A 27,684-nucleotide genomic window follows, 5' to 3' on the forward strand; every position below is an offset into this window, starting at 1 on the left:
CTTTCTATGCTCATTATATTTTGCGGTGCAACATAACATTGGATTGTGGGACATTAGCATATGTACTAAGTACATAATAAATCTTTCCAATATTTTTGCGCATGAATCATAACCATTTAATGATATTCTATGTTAGTTTGTTGTATGAATCATATTCTGAGCTGGAACTTTAATGTTATTAACTTATTATCAGTGGAGATGCAATATATAACAGCCTGGCTGATATGGCACCGGATGAAGTAAACAGAAAAGATTTGGGGAACAATTGTCCCTCCCTTCCCACCCTCTACATCCTTGTCTGCAACGTCTTGGTACACACGCAGAGGAACAAAAAAAGTCAGATCCTCATTCATGCAAAGAATGGTACAATGTCTTCTGGTTTCAGTATACAGAGTGAATGATAGCTTTGAACAACTGATCAGGGCTGCTCCTCAGCTGAAGTGTGAGTGAACGTATCAGTAGGACTGCACCAAACTTGTCAACCTCTTCGAAGTAAGTGACTTACCCTGCACAAGAAAAGCAAAGGAGAATTTGCTGATTAGGTCAATGGCTATATACATACACTTTCAAAAAATTGCAAAACCAAATGAACCAACTTCCCTATTGAATCCTTTACTGAATATAAAAGATGATAAATCTATTGAACACTATCTAAGACACATGAAAAATGAACATAGTGACAAAATGATAATAAATCCCCATATTTACACTTTGGACTTTCCAATTATTGTATTGTACTAAGCTATTGTAAGATGGAGGATAGTGTGCCTGCTATCTAGAATGGCTCCAAGCTAAATAACAGAAAATAACACTAGACTCTGAAAATTTTGGTTGTAGTTTATGAATTTTTGGCTGTTGATCACGAAAATCACCTTAAAATTTTCCTATCATGTACCGTTCTTTTAGATATATCATATTTTTGTGATTTACCGTCATTTTTTTTAACATGCTTCAAGCATACAAAACCAAAAGGTGCAAAATGTCATTGACAATTCTTTTTCTGCCTTCATGCTCAGACTTCTTTCCTGCTTTTTTTCCCCCAAAATAATAATAAAAGAAAAAAATAGTAAAAAGAAGAACAATAAAAACCTAAAAATCCCGATTAGGTCGGCACTAACTCCCTTATTTAACGAGAAGTGGCCCTCGCCGCTAGCGGCACGAAGCCTTGGAGGAAAGAAGTGGAAACAAAAAAGAATCAGCCCCCCCCAGCAGAATATCATAATCAATATAAGTTTATCAAGTAAGACGTGCATCTGCAAGATCCACATCTGCTTGCTCTCCTTCAGTTTCAACTCGAACATCAGTCAGTGGCCTTCCAGATGAACTCTCCAATCTCATCTTTTCTTGATCTCGTTCTTTTTGAAATGTAGACATAAATTCACCATTTTGCTTGATTTTGGGTAGTGAATTAGCAAATTCCAATGCTTCAAATTCATTGGAAAAGAATCGAAATTGATGTTGACCATAGAAAACTTTCAAAACAGCCGGATAGCGATATGTGAATTTGTAACTTTTGTTTCACAGAACAGATTTTGCTGGATCAAATTCTTTCCTTCTTTTGACAATTTCATTACTCAAATCATCATTAAAAAAAACACTATTTTTCTGAATTGTTAGACGACCTCATTGCTCCTCTTGCTTTCTGAACTGCCATTGTTAAAATCATTTCTCTATCCTGATAGTGTAAACATTTAATCAAGACAGAGCGTGGTGGTTGACCTGGGTCCTGCTTTGTTCCTTAACGCTCCGTGTGCTCTGTCAATCTCCAAACCATTTGGAAAATTTTCCACTCCCAAAATTTCAGGTATCCATTTCTGAAAAAACTTAACAGGTTAATTGCCCTCAATATCTTCTGACAGACCAACAATTTTCACATTTTCTCTTCTAATTTGATTCTCTAACATATCAATTTTCTGCGTCAAATTATTTTTCACAACTTCCCAAGCTGTAAAGTTATCTTCAGTTTTATTGACTGTATTGTTCCAAATCCATACAGCAATTTTCAATTTTCTGGACTTTAATTTTATCCACTGATTTGTTGCATTTTGTCACATCTACTTTTATTGCAGTTATTTCTCCTTTAATTACGTCTGATTAGTAAAATCTGCTTTAACTTCATCAAATCTAGCATCCATTTTCTGACTTATTAATTCAATTTTATTAAATTTATTTTCAAAAATTTGATGGTCAAAAGGGGTAGGGGTGACATAATATGCCCCCCCCCCCTTTACCTTGAACTTCTTGGTCTGCAGCGTTATCTTCAGTCTCTTCTCCTTGTGATTGTTGTATGTAACTTATTCCTTCTACCTCTATTTCTTCCTCTTCCTCTTCTGTAGATGTTGTCAGTGGCTGGAATTCCGATCAGGCTTTTTGTTTAGCCCTCGTATGTACAGCCACTGATGTAGTTGGGTCCTCCACTTCTCTGCTTGCACCTGCACTATTGGGCATGTACAAAGTCCTGCACAATCGCACTGACTCCGGAACCGGGTCAGAGTGCTTTTTATGAGCTCCAGCCCTGTCCTCTACAGCTCCCTGGGGACTTCTTCCCTGCTGACCTTGGGGCAGTCAGTGACAAATATGGTGAAAGGTTTCACCAGGACATTGTAAACATGGAAAAGTGGTATCAGGGCAACTGGAATCTATCAATGCTGACTCGAGAGGCATCAGATGCTGAGTACAAATGAAAATCAGCAGTAAAAATTTTTAGGTCAGTTGAACTAACACAATGTGTGAGCATCATTTTACGATTAAACATGCTAAAATTCAATAAAAGTTAATTTAATGTTTCTACAACTTTCAACATGATACAGCAAATATGAAATTATCTTCATGTTCAGCTTGAAGTTGTCTATCGTAATGAGGAAGCAAATCTTTTGAAAAACATTTGACATCCAATGTTATAAGTGGGGATTCAGGACAAATGAGAAAGAAACTAAAGCACACAGGAGACAACAGATGGTGGGATGTAAAGCCAAATTCAATCTGTTGGAAGAACTCAAGCCTCCTTGGAGGGAGAAAGAGAATGGGCAACCTCTCAACATAAAACTTCATTAGTACAGAAGCAGTATAAAGAAGACAGGATGGAAGGGATGAGATAAGGGCCCTGAATGGGACTAGTGAACTCGATTGAGGTGAAACATGATGGACAGAAGCTGAGGATTGACAGGTGCCAGACAAAGGCACAGAGAGGCAAGAAAAGCAAAGGGGACAAGTGAGGAAGATGAGTCACAGGGTGAAATGACTGATTAGGCCTGCCTGTGTTGGAATCTTATGAGAAGGTGAGAAGGGTGATATAAAGAGAGAGAGCAGATGTATCTGAAGTCAAGTGTAGGGGTGGAGGGGTGGAGGAGTCGGGGAGAAAGAGCAGATGATTCCAGTGGGGAGATGGGGATGGTGGAATGGAAGCAAATGGGAGTGAAGATGAGAATAGGTGTGGGGCTGTGCAGGGATGCTGGGGAATACCCAACACCCAATTTTCAAGTTCAAGTTCCCCATCATTACACTATATATGGAGTTCCAGGATAGAAAATTCATCCAGCAGGATCTACATGTGCAATGCAGCAGGGAACTTGGTCATCAATCAAAGATAAATGTACAAAGCTTGGTGCAAATCTTACTCTCTGAAATAAAACCAGAAAATGCTCAAAATGTTCAGCAGTTCAGGCAACATGAGAGAGAAACTGAGTTCTTGTTTCAAGTTGACCTTTCTACACAAGTCTGATACTGAGCGATGTTCGAATGAAAGGTCATTGACACGCAATGTTCACTATTTCTCCACAGATGCTGACAGACCAGTCACGTGTTTACAGCATTTTCTGTATTTTGCGTTTGTCCTACTATATCAAAATCTTTACTTTGCTTCTCTAACTTGTATCTTCCTCATACCCTATTTTTAATGTTATTTTGTAGCAACAATTGGTTTGCCGGTTTCTTGACTTAATTTTAACCATGCCTCTTAGTCCACCTTAATGTATAAACCCAGTGCCCTGCATGTCCTACCATCTTAATGTACACCCTAATATACACCCTAATGTCCTGCTTTCTCCACTGTCCATTAAGTCATGCAGTGCTGCATGCCTAACTGTCCTGCATGCCCTTCAGTCCTGTATAGTCTGCAGAATTCCATGCCCCACTGGCTTGCATACCTCTCAGTCCTATATGTCCTGCAGTGCTTCATGCCCTAGTCTTGCATAATTTGCATAATTTCACTAATTAAAATGTGTATGTGATGTACATAATCCTGTGGACTGCAGAAAATGTTTCATAGCAACGAATTAATTTTGTTAGAGGAATTCTGCAGGTTCTTGGCCATGGTGCTTTTGTTAGAGGAAGGAAAACACACTATTTGCAGATTTTTAAATGGTTTTCCCAGTAACATTCATGTTTATAATACCATGCCGATCTAAACTTTCTTGTCAATATAATTTACGACTTGATGTTAAAATTTGATCTCTCGGTCCGCTTCGGTGAATGTCTTTGCTTCTGCAGCTAAAAAGTCGATTATAATTGTTTTTATTGACGATCTCCTTCTTCCTTTCTTTGTAGGTGGGTAGGGGAGGAGGGAGGGTGTTAGTGGGGTGGTTGAGGGAAGTTGGGAGGGGGTTTATTTAATTATGTAATGTTTGTATCAATATATTATAATCAATGTTACATTATTTACAATTTTAAATAATATATTTTTTTAAATATATAAATTATGTAAATAGGTAAATTGCAGGGCTTTTAATAAAGACTTGCTAGTCTGGAAGAATAACTTTATATAAATTGTAATGGGTGATTATTATGAAGAATTCCTGTCTCTGGATTAGCCAAAATACAAAACGCAATCGAAAGTGGCAAAGCATTTGTTTCAAACATAATCAGATATTTCAATCAAACTGAAAAACGACAATTAATTCTATCCATTAATTGTATTATTTTCTGCTTTATTGAAAATGTTTTGCAATATAGAATGCAGCAAGAATCCACTGGTAAAACAGGTGTGTAGAATAAAACAAATAATGCATACTGTACGACTGGAAGAAATAAAACAAGAAAAATATTGCTTTTGTGCTATGAAACTAAAGTCATTATAATTTGTTTAGATTTTCTTCATATGAATTCAATTGTTCAGTTTCCTCTGTTTTGCTCTTCTCATTAACCATCCTCTGCTTACTTCCTTTATCCCAAAGTGCAATGTTTTGTAGTGCATGTTACCATGCAGTAACGATAAAGAAAATTCTCCTCATTGCAGGCGTAAATTGTCAACCTCAACCTAATACAATGACCTGGAGAACTACTTTAAAATTTTTATGCCCGTCAACATCAGAGAGTTCAAAATACAATTCAAAAACCCCAGGTATCTGGCATCTATGGGAGTTGGTTGATGCTGGATAAATGCATTTGCCAGTTACTTGAAGATCATGTAATTGGTAAACTATCTGTGAGGGGTGCCAAATATAAAATTCCATATTTTTACCTGTTTGTTTTCCTCAATACTTTTTACCAGTTGCTTGAATTCCACATGACAATGGGTTAACACTTGGACAATGAGGTGCAGGAACAGTTTAAACACTGGTGTTTTATTCAGCGTACCATGCTTCACACCCAGCCCTGATGGAAGTCACCTCTGACTATGGACGTTCTTCTTTTAATTCATTCAAGGGATGTGGGATTTACAGGGTGAGTCAACATTTAATTGCCCATCCCCAATTGCCCTTGAAGAAGGTGGTAGTGAGCTGCCTTCTTGAACCTTTGCAGTCCTTAAGGTTGGGTATAATATTGCTAGGGAGGGAGTTCCAGGATTTTAACCACTCCCCACCCATGCAAATAATGGTAATATATTTCCAAGTCAGGATGGTGTGTGGTTTGATATGCCACTTTCAGGTGATGGTATTTCTATGCATTTGCTGCCTTGGTCCATCTAGCTGGTTGTTATGGATTTAGAAGATGCAGTCTAAGAACTCTTGGTGAATTGTTGCAGTGCACCCTGTAGATGTTATCAACTGCTGCTATGCAGTGAATGGTGGAGTGAATGGTTATGGATGGGGCTTCTATCAAGTGGCAGAAATGTCCTTTGTGATGTTGAGCTCCTTGGGTGTTGTTGAAACTGCTTTCACTCAGGCAGGTGGACAGGGTTTGGGAAGTTAAGAGGTGAGGATTCCAGGCCTCTGAGCTGCTCTTCCATTGTGCAGATGGATTCTCTACTTCACTTCTGGTCAATGGTGGCACTCAGGATTGTGACAGTGGGGGGGGGGGGGGGGGGGGGAGAGAGTTCAGCGACGATAAAGCTGTTGAATGATAGGACATGATAGGTGGATTTGCTCTTGGATGTCATCAATACGCGGCACTTGTTTGGTGAAAACATTACTGGTCACCTTTTAACCCAAGCCTGGATATTATCTAAGTTCTTGCATTTGGTTGTGTCCCAACTTTTATAAAACTATGCCCTGACATATGAAGGCAAGCATCCCTTCTTCACTGCACAATATACATGATGTCTGGGATGACATTTTTTTCTTTATTTGCCCTGTGTTAAACTTGTAATCAAACATTACACATGGGATTAAAGTCCACATTTCAGATTTTATTCAAGGTTATTTGTATACATTTTGATTTGACTATGTGGAAATTCAACACTTTTTGCACATAGTCCCCTCACTTTCAGGCACCATAATATTTATATATTAAACTAGTCCTGTTCAGTACTTTGTTGCCTATCACTTGCATACAATGACTGTTTGAAGTCTGTGATTCATAGACATCACCAGATGCTCAGTATCTTCTCTGCCAGGCCTCTACTGCAGCCCTGCTGGTTTCAGGGCTTGTTTCCCACAAACCCCCCATCCCCCTCCCTTATGTTTTCTTTTCATCAAATAGAAGGCATGCTCGATTGGATTTACATTGGGTGACTGAGTTAGCAATTCAAGAATTTTCTAGTTTTTAGCTTTGAAAAACTCCTTGGGTGCTTTTGCAGTTTGTTTGAGATCATTGTCTTACTGTAGGATGAAGCGCTGTCCAATGAGATTGGAGACATTTGTTTGAACTTGTGCAGATAAGATGATTCTCTACACCTCAGAATTCATTTTGAAACTACCATCAGCAATGATGTCCTCAATGAAGATAAGTGCACCAACATCTGTGGCAGCCATAAATGCCCAGGTCATAACATCCCCACCACCACGTTTCACAGCTGAGGTGATGTGCTTTGGATCCTGGGCAGTTCCTTTACACCTCCACAGTTTGCTCTTGCCATCATTCTGATGCAGTTTAATCTTGGTTTCATGTGCCCACAAGACCTTTTTCCAGAATTCTGCAGGTTCTTGGCCATGGTGCTTCTGTGGCTGACTAGTGGTTTGCATCTTGCAGGGCAGCCTCGGTATTTCTGTTCATAAATTCTTCTGCAGGCATTATCTACACCTGTCCCCCGATGAGTGTTTCTGATCTATCAGACAGGTACATGGAGATTTTTCTTCATTATGAAGAGAATCCTTCTGTTATAAACAGTGGTGGTCTTCCTTGGCAATTACTAAGCTCATCAGTATGCTCTTTCTTCTTAATTATCTTCCAAGCAGTTGATTTTGTAATCCTAAAGCTTGGGCAACGTCTCTTACTGTTTTATTGTTGTTTTTCAGCCCCATAATGGCTTTGTTGTCTCTCATTGGTACAACTCTGGTACTTAAGTTGAAAAATGGCAATTACAGACTCTAAAGGTGATTAAGAGCTTAGAAGCAAAGCTTAGCTCTCTTATACCTGTACCAATGTAGCAATTAAACATACCTGAGTAATCTCAAACACCCATGAAACCAAATGTCCCAAGCATTATGGTGCCCTGAAATGTGGGAACTATGTTAAAAAGTGCAGATCTCGTTGAGGTTCACCACTGACTTCAATGTCTATTGAATAAAAGGGTGTTCAGAAAGCAAGACCTGACACAAAGCTCTCGAGATGGCAGAGGTCGACAGCATCGAGTCCACGCTGCTGAAGATCCAGCTGCGCTGGGTGGGTCACGTCTCCAGAATGGAGGACCATCGCCTTCCCAAGATCGTGTTATATGGCGAGCTCTCCACTGGCCACCGTGACAGAGGTGCACCAAAGAAAAGGTACAAGGACTGCCTAAAGAAATCTCTTGGTGCCTGCCACATTGACCACCACCAGTGGGCTGATATCGCCTCAAACCGTGCATCTTGGCGCCTCACAGTTCGGCGGGCAGCAACCTCCTTTGAAGAGGACCGCAGAGCCCACCTCACTGACAAAAGGCAAAGGAGGAAAACCCCAACACCCAACCCCAACCAACCAATTTTCCCCTGCAGCCGCTGCAACCATGTCTGCCTGTCCCGCATCGGACTTGTCAGCCACAAACGAGCCTGCAGCTGACGTGGACTTTTTACCCCCTCCATAAATCTTCATCCGCGAAGCCAAGCCAAAGAAGAAGATATTGCAGGAGTGGAAATGCATCCTGAACTACCTACAGCAGACACTGGAAAAACATGACAAATGCTTGAGATTGACTGGAAGGATAAAGGAGCCAAAAGACAATGATCTCTCCTTGGCATGCAGCTCTGAGTCCTGGCTGACACTCATTTGGACGTGTTGGCAACCTTGTGAAAAATAACTTTTATTCTTTAAAAGAGAGTTCTTGTGGTTAAATATTACAAAATAATGCTCCCAATCAAGAGCTTAACTCATAAGGAGAACATAATATGTGATAGCAGGTGCAGGCACAGGGGTATCAGACCCCCAGGTGAAAAGTCATGGTGAGCAAGGATGCAACATGCATTCTCAGGGAAAAAAAAATCTTTTTAATGCAGAATTGCTAACCATCTTTATTATATTTGCTGTTTAGTGATATTCACATTCTTTCTTCTTTGGCTTGGCTTCGCGGACGAAGATTTATGGAGGGGGTAAAAAGTCCACGTCAGCTGCAGGCTCGTTTGTGGCTGACAAGTCCGATGCGGGACAGGCAGACACGATTGCAGCGGTTGCAAGGGAAAATTGGTTGGTTGGGGTTGGGTGTTGGGTTTTTCCTCCTTTGCCTTTTGTCAGTGAGGTGGGCTCTGCGGTCTTCTTCAAAGGAGGTTGCTGCCCGCCAAACTGTGAGGCGCCAAGATGCACGGTTTGAGGCGTTATCAGCCCACTGGCGGTGGTCAATGTGGCAGGCACCAAGAGATTTCTTTAGGCAGTCCTTGTACCTTTTCTTTGGTGCACCTCTGTCACGGTGGCCAGTGGAGAGCTCGCCATATAACACGATCTTGGGAAGGCGATGGTCCTCCATTCTGGAGACGTGACCCATTCAGCGCAGCTGGATCTTCAGCAGCGTGGACTCGATGCTGTCGACCTCTGCCATCTCGAGTACTTCGACGTTAGGGATGAAAGCGCTCCAATGGATGTTGAGGATGGAGCGGAGACAACGCTGGTGGAAGCGTTCTAGGAGCCGTAGGTGGTGCCGGTAGAGGACCCATGATTCGGAGCCGAACAGGAGTGTGGGTATGACAACGGCTCTGTATACACTTATCTTTGTGAGGTTTTTCAGTTGGTTGTTTTTCCAGACTCTTTTGTGTAGTCACATTATTCAATATTGAAAAAGTAATAAATGTATTGCTGCCATGTGCAGACAATGCAACAGCAATACCAGATGCAAATTGAATTGATAAACAAACGAGGCATCTGATATAATCACTAGTCAATGTTACATGTAACTATGAAAGTTCAAAGATTGTCTTTCTCTCTTGTCCACAAGTCACCACCTGCACTATGTTTTCAGTATGTAATTGAAGGCTTGTCAAGTGCAAACAAAACACAATTGTGAACAAGTACCTTCTTTTTCGCCTGGAGCAGCTCCTGATAGGCACTGGAACGTATGAAACGAGGGTAGGAATCACTTTTCATCAGCTTGTAAATGTGCTCCTAAAGAACAAGTTGTCAGCTGTAAACATGAGTTGGATACATGGAGAATGTATAACAATGAGAACATAAGGATGTAAGAAAGCTTTCATTACTAAGACTAACAAGACTACAAACTATGGATCATATTAGAGAACACCTTGATCACATCAGAGAAGTGTAAAATATTTTATGTATGGGAATTTTATGTGCATTATTTGTCTAATTTTTGTATTCAATATTGATTTTGGACATAATATGAGTGAAGATTTAATCATCTAATTGTTAAATATCCTGAATGAAATAAGTTAAGGTGATAATTATGGTTCTGCTTCAAAATTTCAATTGATATGTGACCTTGTTGAAAGGGTTTTTGTTAAACTCAATAAAAATATTTTTAAAAGAAAGAAAGGAATAGGCCTCGCGAACACTCAGACCTGCCCTGTGATTCATCGTGATCTTCGGTGAGAGACTCAAGAGATGCAAGAATGTGGAGCTAAAAACAAACTGTTGGAGGAACTCAACAGGTTGAGTAGGGGAGGGGGAAGTGAGATGAATTGTTGGAGATTCGGGTAGAGACTCTACATCAGGGCAGAGATCCAAGAATGTGGAGCTAAAAACAAACTGTTGGAGGAACTCAACAGGTTGAGTAGGGGAGGGGGAAGTGAGATGAATTGTTGGAGATTCGGGTAGAGACTCTACATCAGGGCAGAGAATGGAGAGGAAGATAGGCAGTATAAAGAGGAGAGCAGGAAGAGTAAGTGAGGGCCAGTAGGTGACAGGTGGATCGAGGAAGTCGAAGGATGATTGATAGATATAGCAGGGTGGAGAAGGGGGAGGGATGAGGTTGGGAAGCAGAGGCAAGTGACTGTTCGATGGAACCAGGCACAGAGAGAAAAAAAGGGCAGATGTTGCTGGGTGAGAGGAGAGAAAAATAAAGATCTGAAGTGCCATTGGAGGAAAGTAAGTGGGAATGCAGCAGCTACCAGTGTAACAAGGGAGGGGATAAATGGGATTATTAGGGGAGTGGGGAAGAGCAGATGCAACGAGGTGGGAAAGTCGATCCATTGGATGAAATCTATCTAGTTGGTGGATGGAACTGGATGGGAGAGGGGAATGAAAGTGGATGATAGGGAGTGAGGGGAGAATCAGGCCAGCCTAACCTGCCCCTGTCTTCCTGTCCTCTATTTTGGAACTAGCCCTCAGGACACGGAGGAATATATAAGCGGGCAGATTTTGGAATGGTGCAGGAAATACAAGGTTGTAATTATGGGTGATTTAAACTTCCCTAATATTGACCAGCACTTCCTGACTGCAAGAGGGATAGGTGGGACTGAATTTGTCAGGTGTGTTCAACAAGGATTCCTGACTCAGTATGGGCACCAGCTGACGAGAGGAGAGGCCATACTGGATCTAATTCTGGGTAATGAACCTGGTCAGGTGACGGACATCTCGGTGGTGGACCATTTTGGTGAGAGTGACCACAACTCTCTGAGCTTTAGCATAGCTATGGATAAGGATAAAAGCAGACAAAATGGGGAAGTGTTTAATTGGGGGAGGGATAATTATGATGGGATGAGGCAGGAACTAGCAAGAGTATAATGGAAACATGTTCACGGGTGAAAGGGCAGAACTAATGTGGAGGAAGTATAGGGACCACTTGTGTTAGGTTCAGGATAAGTTTGTTCCACTGAGACAGGGAAAAGATGGTAGAAAAAAAGGGAACCATGGTTGACAAAGCAGTTGAGGCAGGTGGTCAAGAGGAAGAAGGAACCATATATTAAATTTAGGAAACAGGAAACAGGAAGAGCTCATGAGAAATATATGGTGGACAGGAAGGAGCTTAAGGACTTAGGAGAGCTCAAAGGGAGCATGAGAAGACCTTGGCATCTAGGATTAAGGAGAACTGCAAGGCATTCTATGCACTAGTGAAGAACAGAAGGAAAATGAGAATGAAGTTGGGGCCACTAAAGGATAAAGGAGGAAACAAGTGCCCGGAGGCAGAGGAGGTTGGGGAGATCCTAAATGAATACTTTGCTTCAGTATTCACAAGTGAAAAAGACCTTGTTTACGGTGAGGTTGAAATTGAACAGGGCTGTGTGCCGGATAATGTGGAGATTAAGAGGAAGTGTTGGATCTATTTAAAAACATCAAGATTGAAAAGCCCCCAGGGCCAGATGTGATATACCCAGGTTGTTGTGGGAAGTGAGAAAAGAAATACCTGGGGCAGTGACTATGATCTTTGATTCCTCTTTGGCCACAGGGGAGGTGCCAGAGGATTGGAGAATAGTAAATGTAGTTCCCTTGTTTAAAAAAAGGTCATAGGGAGAATCCTGGGAATTATAGACCAGTGAGTCTTATGTCAGTGGTGTGCGAACTATTGGAGAGGATTCTTAAGGATAGGATCTATGAGCATTTGGACAAGTACAGACTACTCAAGGATAGTCAGCATGGCTTTGAGAAGGGAAGGTGGTCCCGCATGAACAAAATTGAGTTTTTTGAGGAGGTAAACAAAAGGTATTGATGAGGGTAGGGTGGTAGATGTGGTCTACATGGATTTTAGCAAGGCATTAGACAAGGTCCCCAATGAGATATTCATTCAGAAAGTCATTATATCCATGGAACATTGGCTGTCTGGATTTAAAAAATGGCTTGCATGTAGAAAGCAGAGAATAGTATTAATAGAAGGAAAGAATTCTGCCTGGAGGTTAGGGACTCGCGGAGTTCCGCAGGGATCTGTTCTAGGACCCCTGCTCTTTGTGATTTTTATAAATTACTTAGATGAAGAGGCAGAAGGATGCATCAGCAAATTTGTGGATGCTATGAAGGTTGGAGGAACTGTGGATGAAGCTGAAGGTTTTTGAAGGTTGCAAACGGATATAGATAGGATGCAGATTTGGGTGGAGAAGTGGCAGATGAGTTCAATCTGGATAAATGTGAGGCGATGCATTTTGGAAGGACAGACCAGAACCCTGAGTACAGGGTTAATTGTTGGTTACTTAAGAGTGTGAATGAACAGAGGGATCTTGGGGTCCAAATTAATGCAGCTCTCAAGGTCACTGTGCAAGTTGATAAGATCATTAAGAAGGCCTATGAGATGTTGGGCTACATTAATGGGGTGGGGGGGAAATTGAGTTGAAGAGTAGAGAGGTCATGTTGCAACTCTACAAATATCTGGTGAGACCACATTTAGAGCGTTCTGTTCAGTTCTGGTCAACTCATTATAGGAAGGATGTGGAACTCATGGTGAGGGTACAGAGGAGATTTACCAGGATGTTATCTGAATTGGAATATAAGTCTTATGAGATAAAGCTAGCAAGAGCTGGGACTTTTCTCTTTGGAGCATAGAAGGATAAAAAGAACTTAACAGAGGTCTACAAGATTATGAGAGGCATAGATAGGATGGACAGGCAGTGCCTGTTTCCAAGGGCAGGATCAGCAAACACCAGAGAACATGTGTACAAAGTGAAGGGAGGGAAGTTTAGGGGAGACATCAAGGGTTAGTTTTTTTTATGCAGAGAGTTGTGGGTGCCTGATATGCCTTGCCAGGTCTGGTAGTGGAGGCTGAAAGATTAGGGGCAATTTAGACAGGCACATGGATGGAAGAAAAAAATAGGGTTGTGAGGTAGGGAGGGTTTAATACTTTTTTATGGTATATATGGGTCAGCACAACATTGAGGTCTGAAGGGCCTGTAGTGAGCTGTTCTAACTTTTCCATCCTTTTTTCTTTGTTCTCATTCTTTTTCTACTCTGGTTCACTCATTAATCAGCGTCTTTACAGCTTATCCCTACAGTTACTCTAGTTTCATCAGAGATATACCACCACCACATTTCTGTCTAATCCTACCCACATCGGCACGTGGGCCTCCAACCAAAAACATGAACTCTGTTTCTCTCCCCAGAGGTACTGCTTGACACGCTGAGTATTTCCAACATTTTCTGGTTTCATTTCAGATTTTCCTGTGCAATAATACTCTTAAGGGCCAGCTCTACTCTGTCTTACCTCAGCATTGACTTTGTTTCATTGTGCTTTATGATCAAACCACTGATTAATGCCCATTCCTAATTACCTGAGTTACAGCCACAAGGCCTAGCAAACCCTATGTATGTATTTACTTCCTTGTGGTGAAGTTATGTATCTGGTTCCCTGTGGTGAAGGTATGTACCTTGTTCTCTGTAGTGAAGGCATGTATCTGGTCCACAGTGGTGAAGGTATGTATCTGGTTCCCTGTGGTAAAGTTATGTATCCGGTTCCATGTGGCAAAGATATGTACCTTGTTCCCTGTGGTGAAGGTATGTACCTTGTTCTCTGTAGTGAAGGCATGTATCTGGTCCACAGTGGTGAAGGTATGTATCTGGTTCCCTGTGGTAAAGTTATGTATCCGGTTCCATGTGGCAAAGATATGTACCTTGTTCCCTGTGGTGAAGGTATGTATCTGGTTCCCTGTGGTAAAGTTATGTATCTGGTTCCCTGTGGTGAAGGTATGTATCTGGTTTCCTGTGGTAAAGGTATGTACCTTGTTCCCTGTAGTGAAGGCATGTATCTGGTCCCCAGTGGTGAAGGCATGTATCTGGTCCCCAGAGGTGAAGATATGTAATTGGTTCCCTCTGGTAAAGGTATGTACCTTGTTCCCTGTAGTGAAGGCATGTATCTGGTCCATATGGTAAAGGTATGTACCTTGTTCCCTGTAGTGAAGGCATGTATCTGGTTCCCTGTGGTATGTATCTGGTTCTCTCTGCTGAAGGTATGTATCTGGTTCAGTCTGGTGAAGGTGTGTATCTAGTTTGGTTTGGTGAAGGTTTGTATCTGGTTGCCTGCTGCGAGGGTATGTATCTGATCCAAGAGAATGAATGAATTATAATTTCACCCAGAACATAATTATTTTATTTTTTTGCCAAAGTGAGTAATATCAATCTTAAAACTCATTTTTCATGTTTTTTTTCTCAGAAAATGTGTTGCTATTGTGTTGCATTAGCACTATGTGTGCTTTAAAGGAAAGGGTAGATTTAAAAAAAAATAAAGGGAATGGCCATTGGAATTGAGGGTTGAAAATCAGATGACAAAAGTTTGTGAAATATTTCTTTTAACATCTCTTTGAACTTTAAATGATCATGTTAGTTTGGAAAGTTAGGTCACCATGGTTAATGTGATACGTTTATACAATTGAATTGAATTTAACGTCATTTTAATGTTATGTAGCTTTCATGACATTGTAGAACTTGGAAACAGTCCACACCAACTATCAAAAACCCATTTATATGCATCCTGATCTCAGCCAATTTATTTTTCGCATCAATTCCCATCCAGGTTCCATCACTCACCCTCACACTGAGGATAATTTTCAGTGGCCAATTAACCTCGGACCCCAGATGTTGGAGGAAATGCATGCATTTGGGGGCAACCACAGGGAGTGATGTGCTCACTCCACACAGACAGCACTGCAGCTATTTGAGGTCGCAGTTCTTTTTGCTGTGTGACTCTATTTTGTTTCTTCTTAATCTTTGACCCTGCCTCCCTTAATTTTGGAATACTCATGTGTCGGGTGTCAATGTGTAGGCAGGGGGATGAGTTGGCAATCTGTTCATGGCCCGCTGATTTTGTTCCTGAAAAATCTCTGAGGAGACACTGTCGTAACTCATTGTTTGATTGCCGCAGTATAGGTGGATTGGTGAGGACGGGTACTGACACCACACTAATACTCTATGCTCTGCTGTTGTATCCCTTCTTGCAGGTAATATTTAGTTTAGTAAAATAGTAAGAAGATTTTGGTATAGATTCTGAGTAATATAAAATAGGAACATGTCTTCAATGCACTGTGTGGCATCTAATCACATTTCCCCTGGACACCTGCACACTTCCAAGAAATGAACAGCATTGCATTGCAGTATAAAAGGCTCACCTGAGCATCTTCAAATGCATATCTTCCTGGGTCTTTCACATTTTGTGTGGTCTTATCATAGCTTTTGGAGTCTACATTTATGGCACTGGGAGCTCCAGGGGCTAAAAATTCTTGCCAGATTTCTTGAACACGGGATGGCACTTCACGAATAGGCCTTTTCTTTAGGTCCAGGACAGCTAACCAGAACCTATTTGAAATGTCAGCAGATATTCTCTTGACTGTGGTTTGCAATACTAAGTGTTAACAATTGTTAGCCAATGAGATAACACAATAAACAGGAGCACGCCATTCACCCCTGCAACCTTGCTCCATGTGCTACATTATCCCTGGCTGATCATCCACAGAGTCGTAGACCAAGTTGTCCACCTGAGCTACTCCCATTTACCTGTGCTAGACTTAAAACCCTCTAAATCCTTCCAATCCATGTAACTGTCTAAATGTACTTTAAATATTACAATTGTACCCACCTCCACCATTCTTTTTCTGCCAGTTCATTCCATATACCCATCACACTGTATTTGTAAACAGATATAATGGTACAATGTAAAACAGAAACATATCCTTCAGTGTTTTTTTTTTATTTCTGCCTTCTTCCTATCTCCCTTAATCTTATTAGCATTAAGGAATAAATCTCCTGTTTCTTGAGTATGTTTACAAACTTGGCTTCTCTACCATGGGCTTCTGTGGTAGAGAATTCCACAGGTGTAACCGTAGGGTAAAGACATTTCTCCTGATCTAAGTTCTAGATCATATCCCCCATATCCTGAGGTTGCAATTCCAATTGGGACCATCCTCCTTACATTTAGCATGTCTTGTCCTGTTAGAATTTTATACGTCTCTGTGACGTTCCTACTCTTTCTCTGGGCATTGTTGAGCACAGGCCTAACAGATTTGACCTTTCCTCATATGTCATTTTGACAAATGAGGAGAGAGGGAAACAGTACGAGATAATAATCTGGAGGGGATAACTCCTGTGAAGATTAAACTGAAAACAAGCCCCAAGGTAGAGTAAAAGTCCAAAAACCCAGATGCCAGAAATCTGGACCATCCAAAAATCCAGACTTCTCAAAAACTCTCAAACTTTTTTTTAATTTAGTGGGCTTTTTTGTTTGTGCATCCATGCATAAGCACTACAGATGTACATAATTCACAGAAATGAATGAATAAATATTTATTTGTTTTTTTTGTACTTTGTACTTTATTTGGAAAAAAATGTTTTATTAATAAACTATCAAAATTTACCTGTTCTTCTCTTTATTCTCATTAAATTTGAATTTTAAAAGTACTGCCTGAGTATCCAGAAAATCTGAAAATCCGGATTGAGCCAATTCGCGAGTATTCCAGATTTTAGGACTTTTACTGTAATTGCAGGCCAAAACCCCATGGCGAACTGAGCAAACGTCAAGATGTCTTGAAAGAGAACGAGGGCATGAGACAATGCTCTTATTGGCAGCAATAGAATCTCAAATCTTTCTTCCAGCTGTACATACCGGAGGTTCTCAGAGCTAAATTCAGACTCCACAAACTTTAGGAACTGTTCACGGCCAACAGGATCTTTTAAAACTTCATCAATGCAGAAACCCCATCGCTTTACCCTCTGTCCATATGGCTCCTTGCTGTCAACACAAGTGGGGAAGAGATTTGAGTTATTAACAATAGCATCAAGTTGCATTTGTGCATGTGGCTGTAAAGAATTAGAGGCAATAGGAACAGGAACTGTAATGGAATAAATGATCATATCGAATTTATTTATCTTAGTAATCATGAAAGGGTGGTTTTAGACTATTGCATTTACTACCTGGTTTTGATCACATGAGAACAAATATTGCCAGTAAATCTGTATGTAAATGGAATGCATTTATAAATGCAATATCAAACTAAATGTTCTTTATATTTCTGACAAAAAAAAATCAGTGCAATTCTTCCTGTGCCAAGGCAAGCAGGAAGATAGTAGAATCATTTAGTCTTATTCCTCTTGTCTTTTTCCATAAATGGACATACGTTAACTTTCCAAATATTTATTCGTTGGAATTTTAAAATACTTCTTGGATTCTGCTTCCCCAGCATATTGCATATTGCAGCAACTCTGTGGAAGAATTATTTACCTTCTTCTGGCTTTCTGGTGATGATCTTTTTATACCATCTGCTTATGAACTCACTGACCAGAGAAGATAATGCAAGATGCCTCAACCTTTTGAACAATTTTGACAGATCTCCTCGTAATCTTCAATGAAGTAGTACAAATTCATCACCGGATGACAGTGTTGAACAACTTAAAACATTGAATTGGTTCAAGAGAACTGAATGCAGCACACCAGCTCGACAGTATATCCTGTTTCATGCTAAAAATTAAGGAAGGACTTCTCAGTGCCATGTATTTTCCAGCCTCACCACCAAAGCTGAGGTAGGTTGGGGAGGGTGGGGGCCATGACAAGATGGCGTAGGAAGAGGACTTGTGAAACCACCTCTCACCAGTTGAATAATTAATGCCCAAAAAAGAAAGACATTTGGGGAGCACAGGGGCGAATGCTCCATCCACGGATGCGACCGAGAATGTGCAGGTGTTACAGGCGGAGTGCCACTCGCTGACGCAGGGTCGGAGGATTTACGCCTCTGGGCCTTGACTGAACTAGGCATGTGTGGCTCACCCCGCTTGTACACAACTCCCAACCGGGCCCAGGCTGTGGGAATGGCTGGCCCGGTTTGGGGGGGGTGTTGAGATCCGCAGCCAAGTGGCACGGGCTGAGATTGTCCCTGTGGAGCCAGAAGAAGAAGAGGAAAAAGAAGAAGAAATGCCGACAACTATTGAGGAAAGAGGAAGTAATATTGCAGGCTGCAAGAATTAAAGAAGGTAGGCCTCAAAGATTTAAATCTCCTCCTCTACAAACTTTTAAAATTTTAACTACTGAAGGGGATGCAACAATATGCTTATCTGAAGAGTTCATGCATTGGATGGATAATATGGCATTACAAGTTGCTCAGGGATTTATGGACAATAAGATTCAATTGACTGAATTGAGAGGGGAAATGGCCAATATTCGTGAAGAGGTGTCTATGATTTAAAAAGATGTAACCAGATATCTACAAGCAGTAGATATGGCACAAGATGAATTTAAAGAAATTAAGTGGGCATTTCATGATTGCAATGACAAGGTGGAAAGATATACGGAAAGGATGGATTATGTGGAACATTGTATTACGTGTTGCGATACGCAAAAACGAGAATCTTTGAAGAAAATTGATTCATTGGAGAATCAGAGTCGGCGTAACAACGTTAAGCTTGTAGGATTGCCGGAGGATATAGACGGAACGGATCCAGTGAAGTTCTTTTGGAAATGGATACCTGAGATTTTGGGGAAAGATGCATTTCCAGAAGGGTTAGACCTTTTCCAGATCAATCTCCACGAGTAGTTCTTATTCGATGCCTACTGTAAGGTAAAACATCATGAGATGGGAATGTATAGGGCTGTAACAAGATGTGAATGCATCCTTGTACTTACAAGATAAGAGAGACATTGATGGATTGAGAGGCAGGAAGCTAGCAGGGAACGGATAGCAACAGTTTTAGTCATTGGACAAGTAATGATATGATGATGTTCTAAGCACATATCCAAGGGTATAAAAAATCACCATTTTGCTGATAACGGCAGAATGCATTCTCCGACTAACATGTTTAGTCGCAAGTGTTACAATCCGGTAATAAAGAACAAAGAACCCTGATTTCGACTCAGCCTGGTGTTTGTCTCACTCATTCATGAACAAAGCAGACCTAACACTACGGTATCAAGATCATGAGATGATTTTATGGTTGACAGTGCAGAAAGCTCGCCAAAATCAGGGACCTTTGGTGGTTCAGGGAAACAGTGTTTTTTATTTATGCTGATTTGAGCGAGGATGTTATAAGGAGATGTAAAGAATTTAATCCAGCAAAGGCGGTGTTATGGAATAAAGGTTACAGATTTGCATTTAGATATCCAGCAGCGTTGAAAGTGTTTTATGGTAATTTTCAGGCTCAGTTTTTTGAGGATGAGAATGATGCCTTGACATTTGTTAATTCTTTGCCAAATAATCCAAATAATTCTGACTTGCAGAAACAACTGAAATTGCAGGGATCTCCAAAGAAGAATGGGAGTGGTAATGGAAAGAAAAAAGTGGGGGAGCAGAAATTGATTAAGACTGGAGATGATGGTCAAGTTGCTGGCGCCATGGGGGGAGAGTCAATTGAGTGTTTGAATATAGAAAGTTTTTTTATTACTGGACGATCAGCTGGGGGGGGGGGTTCATTTTCCGAAGTTCGTTTGCCACTAGTGGTTTTTCCTGGTCAATAGAGGGGGGTACCACTTAAGTGGATTTTTTTTTGTAAGGGTGCTTTTTTGTATTTTTTTTTTCTTTTTTATATAGGGGTTTCTTAAATTTAATTTTTATATTGGTAGTTTAAGGGTTTTTTTGAGGAGCTTATATTTTGTGTAAGGGTTTGTTGGGTTGGGTGCGATTCGGAGGGGAACAATGAGTAAACTGAATTTTGTGACATTTGTTGTTAAAGGGATTAATCATCCAATAAAAAGAAAATGTATGCTGGATTATATCAAGAGGATGAAGGTGGACATTGCATTTTTACAAGAAAAAAAAACTGAGGTAGGTTGGCTCTGGGAGAAGAAAATAGGCATGACCAAGAGATTCAAAGCTCATGGAGTTTACTATAAGCCTCTCTCCTGATTCATCGGACCAGGAAGAAACCTGAGGTTTGATAAAGGGGAGACTTTCGCTGAACTCAATTCAGTTCGCAGTGGTGTGTACACATGACAAGATGCTGGTAATAATTTTATCTTGTCATAAAATCTACCCAGAATAGTTCTTGATGGGAAATACCTGTAAAAGATTGGAATGGCCACATCACTACATTGACTGCTGGGGAAGGACTCAGCTCTGAAGTGCTCTCTCCACAGTACAGCCACATAAAAAGTAGCCATGGAGGTGAGGGAAAGGTGAGCAGAGAGGGTGAACATAGTGCTTTCCTGTGTGGAAAGGCCCTTGTGAAGCGAGGATGTGAACATAGGAACATAGGAACATAGGAAGTAGGCCAAAAATGGCCCATTGAGCCTGTTCCGCCATTCAATATGATCATGGCTGATCTAATTTATGACCTAACTCCACCTACCTGCCTTCCCCTCATATCCCCTAATTCCTCTATCATGTAAAAATTTATCTAACCAAATTTTAAATATGTTTAATGAGGCAGCCTCAACCACTTCCTTAGTTAGAAAATTCCAAACATTCACTACTCTCTGGGAAAAACTATTTTTCCTCATGTCTTTCCTAAATCTACTCCCCCAAATCTTGAGACTGTGTCCTCTCGTTTTAGTTTCCCCGGCCAGCTCAAAAAACCTTCCTACATCTATCCTATCCATACCCTTCATAATCCAAAATGTTTCTATAAGATCTCCTCTCATTCTTCTGAACTAGAGCGAATACAATCCTAGACGATTTAATCTTTCATCATAAGTCAACCCCTTCATCCCAGGGATCAACCTAGTAAACCTCCTCTGGACCATCTCCAAAGCCAGTATATCCTTCCTCAAATATGAAGACCAGAACTGGACACAGTACTCCAGGTGCGGTCTCACCAGTACCTTTTACAGTTGTAACATTACCTCCCTACTCCTGAATTCAATTCCTCTAGCGATGAAGGCCAACATTCCATTTGCCTTCTTAATAACCTGCTGCACCTGCAACCTAACTTTTAGTGATTCATGCACAAGCACTCCCAAGTCCCTCTGCACAACAGCATGCTGTAGTTTTTCACCCTTTAAATAATATTCAGCTCTTTTATTTTTCTTGCCAAAGTGGATAACCTCACACTTACTAAGATTGTACTTCATCTACCAGACCTTTGCCCACTCATCCAGCTTAACTATATCCCTCTGCAGACTCTCCACATCCTCATTACAATTTGCTCTTCCACTCAATTTGGTGTCATCCGCAAACTTGGCTACACCACATTTTGTCCCCTCCTCCAAGTCATCAATGTAAATGATGAACAGTTGTGGGCCTAACACTGACCCCTGCGGCACCCCACTTACCACTCTCTGCCAACCTGAAAAACTCCCATTTATCCCGACTCTCTGCCTCCTGTCAGACAACCAATTTTCAATCCAGGCCAATATACTTCCCCGGACTCCACTTTCCTGTAACTTACTGATAAGTCTCTTGTGCGGCACCTTATCAAACGCTTTCTGGAAATCCAAATATACAACAACCTGTTCCCCTCTATCCACCACACCCATTATATCCTCAAAGAATCCTAACAAGTTTGTCAAACAAGATCTTCCCTTTCTAAAACCATGCTGCGTCTGCCTGATGAAACCCTTATGTTCCAAAAATTTCACTGTTTCATCTTTAATGATGGCTTCAAGCATTTTTCCAACTACAGACGTCAAGCTAATTGGCCGATAATTTCCAGTCTTCTGCCTACATCCCTTCTTAAAAAGTGGCGTGACATTTGCTGTCTTCCAGTCTGCCGGCACCTGCCCAGAATCCAAGGAAGTTTGATATATGACCACCAATGCATCAACTAAAACTTCTGCCATTTCCTTCAGAACCCTTGGATGCATATCATCAGGACCAGGTGATTTGTCCGGCTTTAGTCCCATTAGTTTCTCCATCACTACTTCCTTTGTAACAACTATTTTAACAAGGCCCTCCCCAACATTCGCATCCTTAATTCTGCACTTGGGCATGCTGGACGTGTCTTCCACCGTGAAGACTGACACAAAATATTTGTTCGATGCCTCGGCCATTTCCTCATTTTTTTGCTACCAGTTTTCCATTCTCATCCTCCAAGGGTCCTATGTTAACTCTGGCCACCCTCTTCCGTTTTATATATTTATAAATTTTTTTGCTTTCTGTTTTTATATTTTGTGCCAATTTACTTTCATAATCCTTTTTCCCATTTCTTATTACCCGCTTTGTAACCCCTTGTTGTCTCTTAAAGTTTTCCCAATCTTCCAGTTTCCCACTTCTCTTTGGAGCTTTGTACACCATTCAATCTCATTCAATCTCATGATGAGAGTGGCTAAGTGGCCAGCACTCATCAAAGTACCAGTTATCATAGCATCTTGTACTAAGGAGCATAAGTCAGAGATGCTGAAATCATTGTCATTGAGATACTTCTGGCAAAGTGAGTTTGGCAGATGATATGGGCAAAACATTGAGATCTCTTTGGAGATCTTTGAATTGGCTTTTCTGTTGATTTCCTGTGAGTTCACCCCTTGATTTCCTGTGAGTTCACCTTTAACAGTTACTGGTAAAAGCAATGGGTTGCACTTCAGGGACACTGAGCAGAAATGCATTCCAATCTGTCTGGGATAATTTTGTGATGGCTACTAATTGACTCAGTGTCATCACGAGTGCAATCCAACATGAATAAAATGCAAACAGGAGACTGCAGATGCTGGAATCTGCAGTGGAGAAGACCGAGGATGGATAAGTTGATGTAGGAAGGGAATGAGGAGTTGGTGGCATTCAACCAAGTGTTCGGGATGGCCATTGCAGATGGAACACCTGTTGAGTTCTTTCAGCAGTTTCTCCACAGGTTTTTGGTCTACTCGGGGGCTTGATGTTGCCAGTGCGGAGGAGGCCACACCAGGAGCATAGAATGTGATGGACAAGCATGGAGGAAGGCATGTAAATCTTTGACTCACCTGGAATAACTGTTTAGATCCTTGGATGGTGTTGAGGGAGGCTGCGCCAGAACAGATGTTACAAGGGAAAGAGTCAGAGCTTCGGGGAGGGGTGGATGGGGAAGGTTAAGTGGACCAGGGAGTCATGGAGGGAGTGACTCCTGCAGAAGATGGAAAGGGATGGGGAGGGGAAGACTTGGCTAAGGGTGGGATCTTGTTGCAGCTGGTGGAATGATGAAAGCTGAAGGGCCTGATGTGGAAACCAGAACATTGAAAAGTTAGGATGAGGGGAACTAATTCTCTGCTCTTTCAAGTGGGAGAGTGAGTACAAATATCTGAGAAACAGAGAAACTACAAAAGAGGGCTTCATCAACTGCAGTAGATGTGAAGACAATTTTGTTGATAAAGGAGGACAGAGAAGGAGATACAGACATGGGGGGAGGTGAGGGATAGAGAGAGAGAGAGAGAGAGAGAGAGAGAGAGAGAGAGAGAGAGAGAGAGAGAGAGAGAGAGAGAGAGAGAGAGAGAGAGGAAGAGAGAAAGAGAGAGGCAGAGCCAGAAAGGGGTAAAAAGTGTCAGAAATGTCCCAAGTGAATTTGAGAGTGGCGAGGGGGCTGGGAAGTTAGTAGAGAAGGTGATAAAATCAACACATTTTGTACAGGATTAAATTAATTGGCTTTTGCATGCAAATTATGCATAAAATGAGTCTACTTCCAGGCAACAATTTTTAAATAAATGAACCAGCTTGCAATTTTTGTTCTTCAGTAAATTGTATATCAAGAGGTGCAACCTATTCATTAAATGAGATTTCTTAATTCAAATGATCACAGCCAGATGCTAATTGGTTTAAATCATGAGACATGATTCATAAAACACTCCTTTATTTAACATTTGCTTCTTGTTACCATACCCTTTAATATTTTTAATAAAATTGATACTTTAAATATTCTAGTTAATGATTATGATGTCATGATTAAGAATCAAATGCCATCCAATCATTATTTGCGTGTTGAATAAAGGATCCAAATATATTCCACAAATTTTAGCTAAAGTTTAGTTCCTGAGATAACAGAGCAGGGAGGCTGAAAAGTATGGAAGTAAACATTCACCTTCCCCTTTAAGAAACAACGTGTTATCTTCTGTGTTAAACAGGACTTCAGGAACTGGTCCAGGCAGCCTGACATGCTCTGCACAAAAGATTGGCGCTGACTCTTTATCCATGAAATAGTACAACTATGCCAACCACATTCCTGCAGCTATTGGAAACGCTCCATGTTATCTCAAAACCTATTTGATATTAAAGTAGCCAAACTAAAGTATCTGTATTTTGGAATCTCAGTGTCTGAACTTATCTTAACATGCATTCCACAGAGACATTTAGTGAGACAATTCTGGATCTCAATCTGCCTTTGGAGTCTTTTTTCAAGATTAAGCTTTTCTACTTTCTACTGACAGGACTAAGCTCTTTGTTGCTATCCTTTCCAGAGAAATTGAAGAATCCCTGATACATTTTTCATTCTAATGTAAATGAGTCTGAATAGAACTGAATTAAACAAGTGGTAACTAAAGATTGTCTTTTCTGTGGTTGTTATGTAAAAGAAAATTTACAGAATCTCAATCTATTAAACTAAGCTGGCAATTTTGATATATTGAAAATGTAAGCTTTAATATAATTTAACCATTAATGTTTGTACTCCTATGTTGGGAAGAGGGAAAGGAGGTGACAAAAAAAAACTTTATTTTAAAGCTCCTAGTTTGATGTAATCCACACAATAACAATAACTCAACATGATGCAGCTGCAAATCTTTATTCATTTCATATTTCAACAGGACAAACTGGCTTTCTCTTCAACACCTGTCAATCTGACGTAATTGCACATATTAGCTGCACCATTCCAGTGGAGGGCACCGGAGAGACCATAAAGTTTCCAAAACTGAGGTCAGTTTCTGTCTAAGACAACTCAATATTTGTTCCTATTTCATTCAGATTTCACACTAACTTAAGTCAATGCCAAACATTACCATGCCCTATTTTAAGAGTGAAATGAAATGAAATCACTTGCTGTCAGTTTATTGAATTATCAAATATTTGCAAAAGACACATAATAAAGAACATGTTATTGATGGGTAAAAATAGCATTTAAGTTACTATTTTGCATCAGTTCTTTTCCCCCCATTGTCAAAAGACATCAAATTCCAGCTCCAATAGAGCAGATATTTGAAGGAACTGTATAACGTTGGAAGGATTAGGAGTTTGGAATAAGATGCGCACTTAAAAATCCATCAAGTGCATATTTTACTTTTTAAAGATGCCAGCATGAAATAAGAATTGAAGAAGTCTTTCCCTTACTTTCTATCCCAGCAAACTAAAGGAATCAACACAGATTTTTCTCTGCTCAGCAGCACTCTGACCCATTTTACCTACACAGGTAATGATGAGTTAAGTTATTGCAGTAGTATATAATGACAAGCTATAATGTCACTTAACATTTTGAATGTAATATTTAACAAGATTAAATGTTTGCTGCACCTTTAAAAGCTGGATGCATTGGGGTGTAGATGACTGATTTTTAGTAACACAATCTCTGGAATTTAAGGAATGCCTGGTGGATTTTCGAGTGGAAGAGAAAATGTAAAGACAGACCTTGCTTCTAGCTCCCAGAAGGAAATATCATCAGATGTCCATGGATTTGAAGGTTCAGGACTTATGAGGAATGGATCAAATTCCATATACTGCTCAGTGTACCCTATCAGACTGAAGCCAGAATAAACAGTAGTGAGATAAAAGCATGCTCCATGTGTGATTATAACACCAAGTATCCAATAAAGTGCTAATTTGTCTTCAAATTGGTTAAAAAAAGCAATTTAAATCAAGGTGACACCTCTTGGAGTTTCTGAGATCTCTGAATATGAAGGCAGAGACAAGCAAAGACCTTTTCTTTATGATCTTGTATTAACATGCAAACAACAGTACATTATGGCCATGAACTGCAAATAGATGGATGAATAAGTTAGATGGATGCATCAAACAGAGATGGATTTATTCATCCAACTATAACTATGTGTGCAGACATAAAAGATTGGGAAAAGAAGTAAGTCATAATATTTGTTTCCTGAGCTGGGATACTGAAGTCAAGATTGCCAGAATGTTGGAAGATATGTTGATTTGGAATGGATGGATGATATTTAGATAATGGGTTTTTACCGTAAAAAACATTATTAAAAGCTTTGTGCAGAGCAATGAGTGACCAGTCAATTACTCTTTAGCTTATTGCTTAATGGATGTTGGGCAGGATGTTAAACCTTTTCTGCTCATTTTGACCATAACATGATCCATTTTCTGTTCACCCAATTTAACACCATATCCAATTCTTAAAATGCAACACTCCCTCAATTGAAGTTTCCGTCAAAATAATATGCTTATGTTGAAGTTGGGATTTGAACCCAAGGCCTTCAAGGAGACTACCAAGTGATATGAATATACTGATGGGTGGAGACCTGATACAAATATTTGTATACAGGAGCCAGGGTAAGGAGGTGGTACAGAGAGGGTTGATGAAGAACATGGAAAATAGAAACATACCTCTCTGCAACTTTGGACATTTTTAACCGATGTCTATCTAGCTGAATTTGCCAGAACTTTATCTACAAAAGGAAAAATAACATTAAATGAACTCATCCAAGCTTCAAAAGACTGGTGTTGCTTGATAAATGACATGCAATCAATACCGCTGACCTGTTGATGTAACTCTTCTACTGTTGGTTGCTTTCCTTCTGGCGCAGGTGCATGGGTGGGACTGTGACCTCGGATGTCGTTCTGTAGTCCATAGACAGACTAAACAACAGGATGGAAATCAGAACCATTAGCAAGTGGCATTCACTGGCTTGTTTTACAGGTAGTTCATTTTGGATTTTATTTTACATAACCAGAGAAATAGAAACAGGAGCCCTTTACATAGAATCCATTACGTTCATTGAGAACATGGCTGGGCTGTTAGTCCAGGCTATTTTCCTGCACTAACACCATCTCCCTTAAAATTTGACAGCTTATTGTTCTCTGAACCTGTTTCTGGAAGACTCCTAAACAATATTTCTCATGCAATCTAACCAGAGCTCAGTATTATTACTACAAGACACCTTTGGACTTGAATGAATATGAAGGCTATCATACAGTTAACCTTCCTAATTGCTTGATGCACCTGCTAACTTTTGATTGCTTGTGTATAAGCATACACAGGAGACTT

The 27,684-nt window shown here is 40.5% G+C and overlaps 1 protein-coding gene and 1 long non-coding RNA gene across 3 annotated transcripts in view; one reads left to right on the forward strand and one right to left on the reverse strand.

The window, feature by feature from the left end:
- Positions 1-299: 299 nt before the first annotated feature.
- LOC138760421 (regulator of G-protein signaling 7) overlaps positions 300-27,684 on the reverse strand; it is a 374,385-nt gene continuing 347,000 nt past the window's right edge. For both annotated transcript variants that reach the window (XM_069930998.1, XM_069930997.1), the window contains exons 10-16: positions 27,177-27,275; positions 27,024-27,085; positions 26,085-26,195; positions 17,252-17,377; positions 15,762-15,948; positions 9,796-9,885; positions 300-506 (exon numbers count right to left, since the gene is read on the reverse strand). In XM_069930998.1, coding sequence (XP_069787099.1) covers positions 456-506; positions 9,796-9,885; positions 15,762-15,948; positions 17,252-17,377; positions 26,085-26,195; positions 27,024-27,085; positions 27,177-27,275 — 726 coding nt within the window. In that variant the 3' untranslated portion in view covers positions 300-455. The remainder of the gene's footprint in view (positions 507-9,795; positions 9,886-15,761; positions 15,949-17,251; positions 17,378-26,084; positions 26,196-27,023; positions 27,086-27,176; positions 27,276-27,684) is intronic.
- The window catches only part of LOC138760422 (uncharacterized), a 31,621-nt gene continuing 28,411 nt past the window's right edge, over positions 24,475-27,684 (forward strand). The window contains exons 1-2 of the long non-coding RNA XR_011355594.1: positions 24,475-24,529; positions 25,271-25,379. This is a non-coding gene — a long non-coding RNA (uncharacterized lncRNA). The remainder of the gene's footprint in view (positions 24,530-25,270; positions 25,380-27,684) is intronic.

Source organism: Narcine bancroftii, chromosome 4 (genome assembly GCF_036971445.1).
Source record: "Narcine bancroftii isolate sNarBan1 chromosome 4, sNarBan1.hap1, whole genome shotgun sequence".
In the NCBI taxonomy this organism is placed as follows: Eukaryota; Metazoa; Chordata; class Chondrichthyes; order Torpediniformes; family Narcinidae; genus Narcine; species Narcine bancroftii.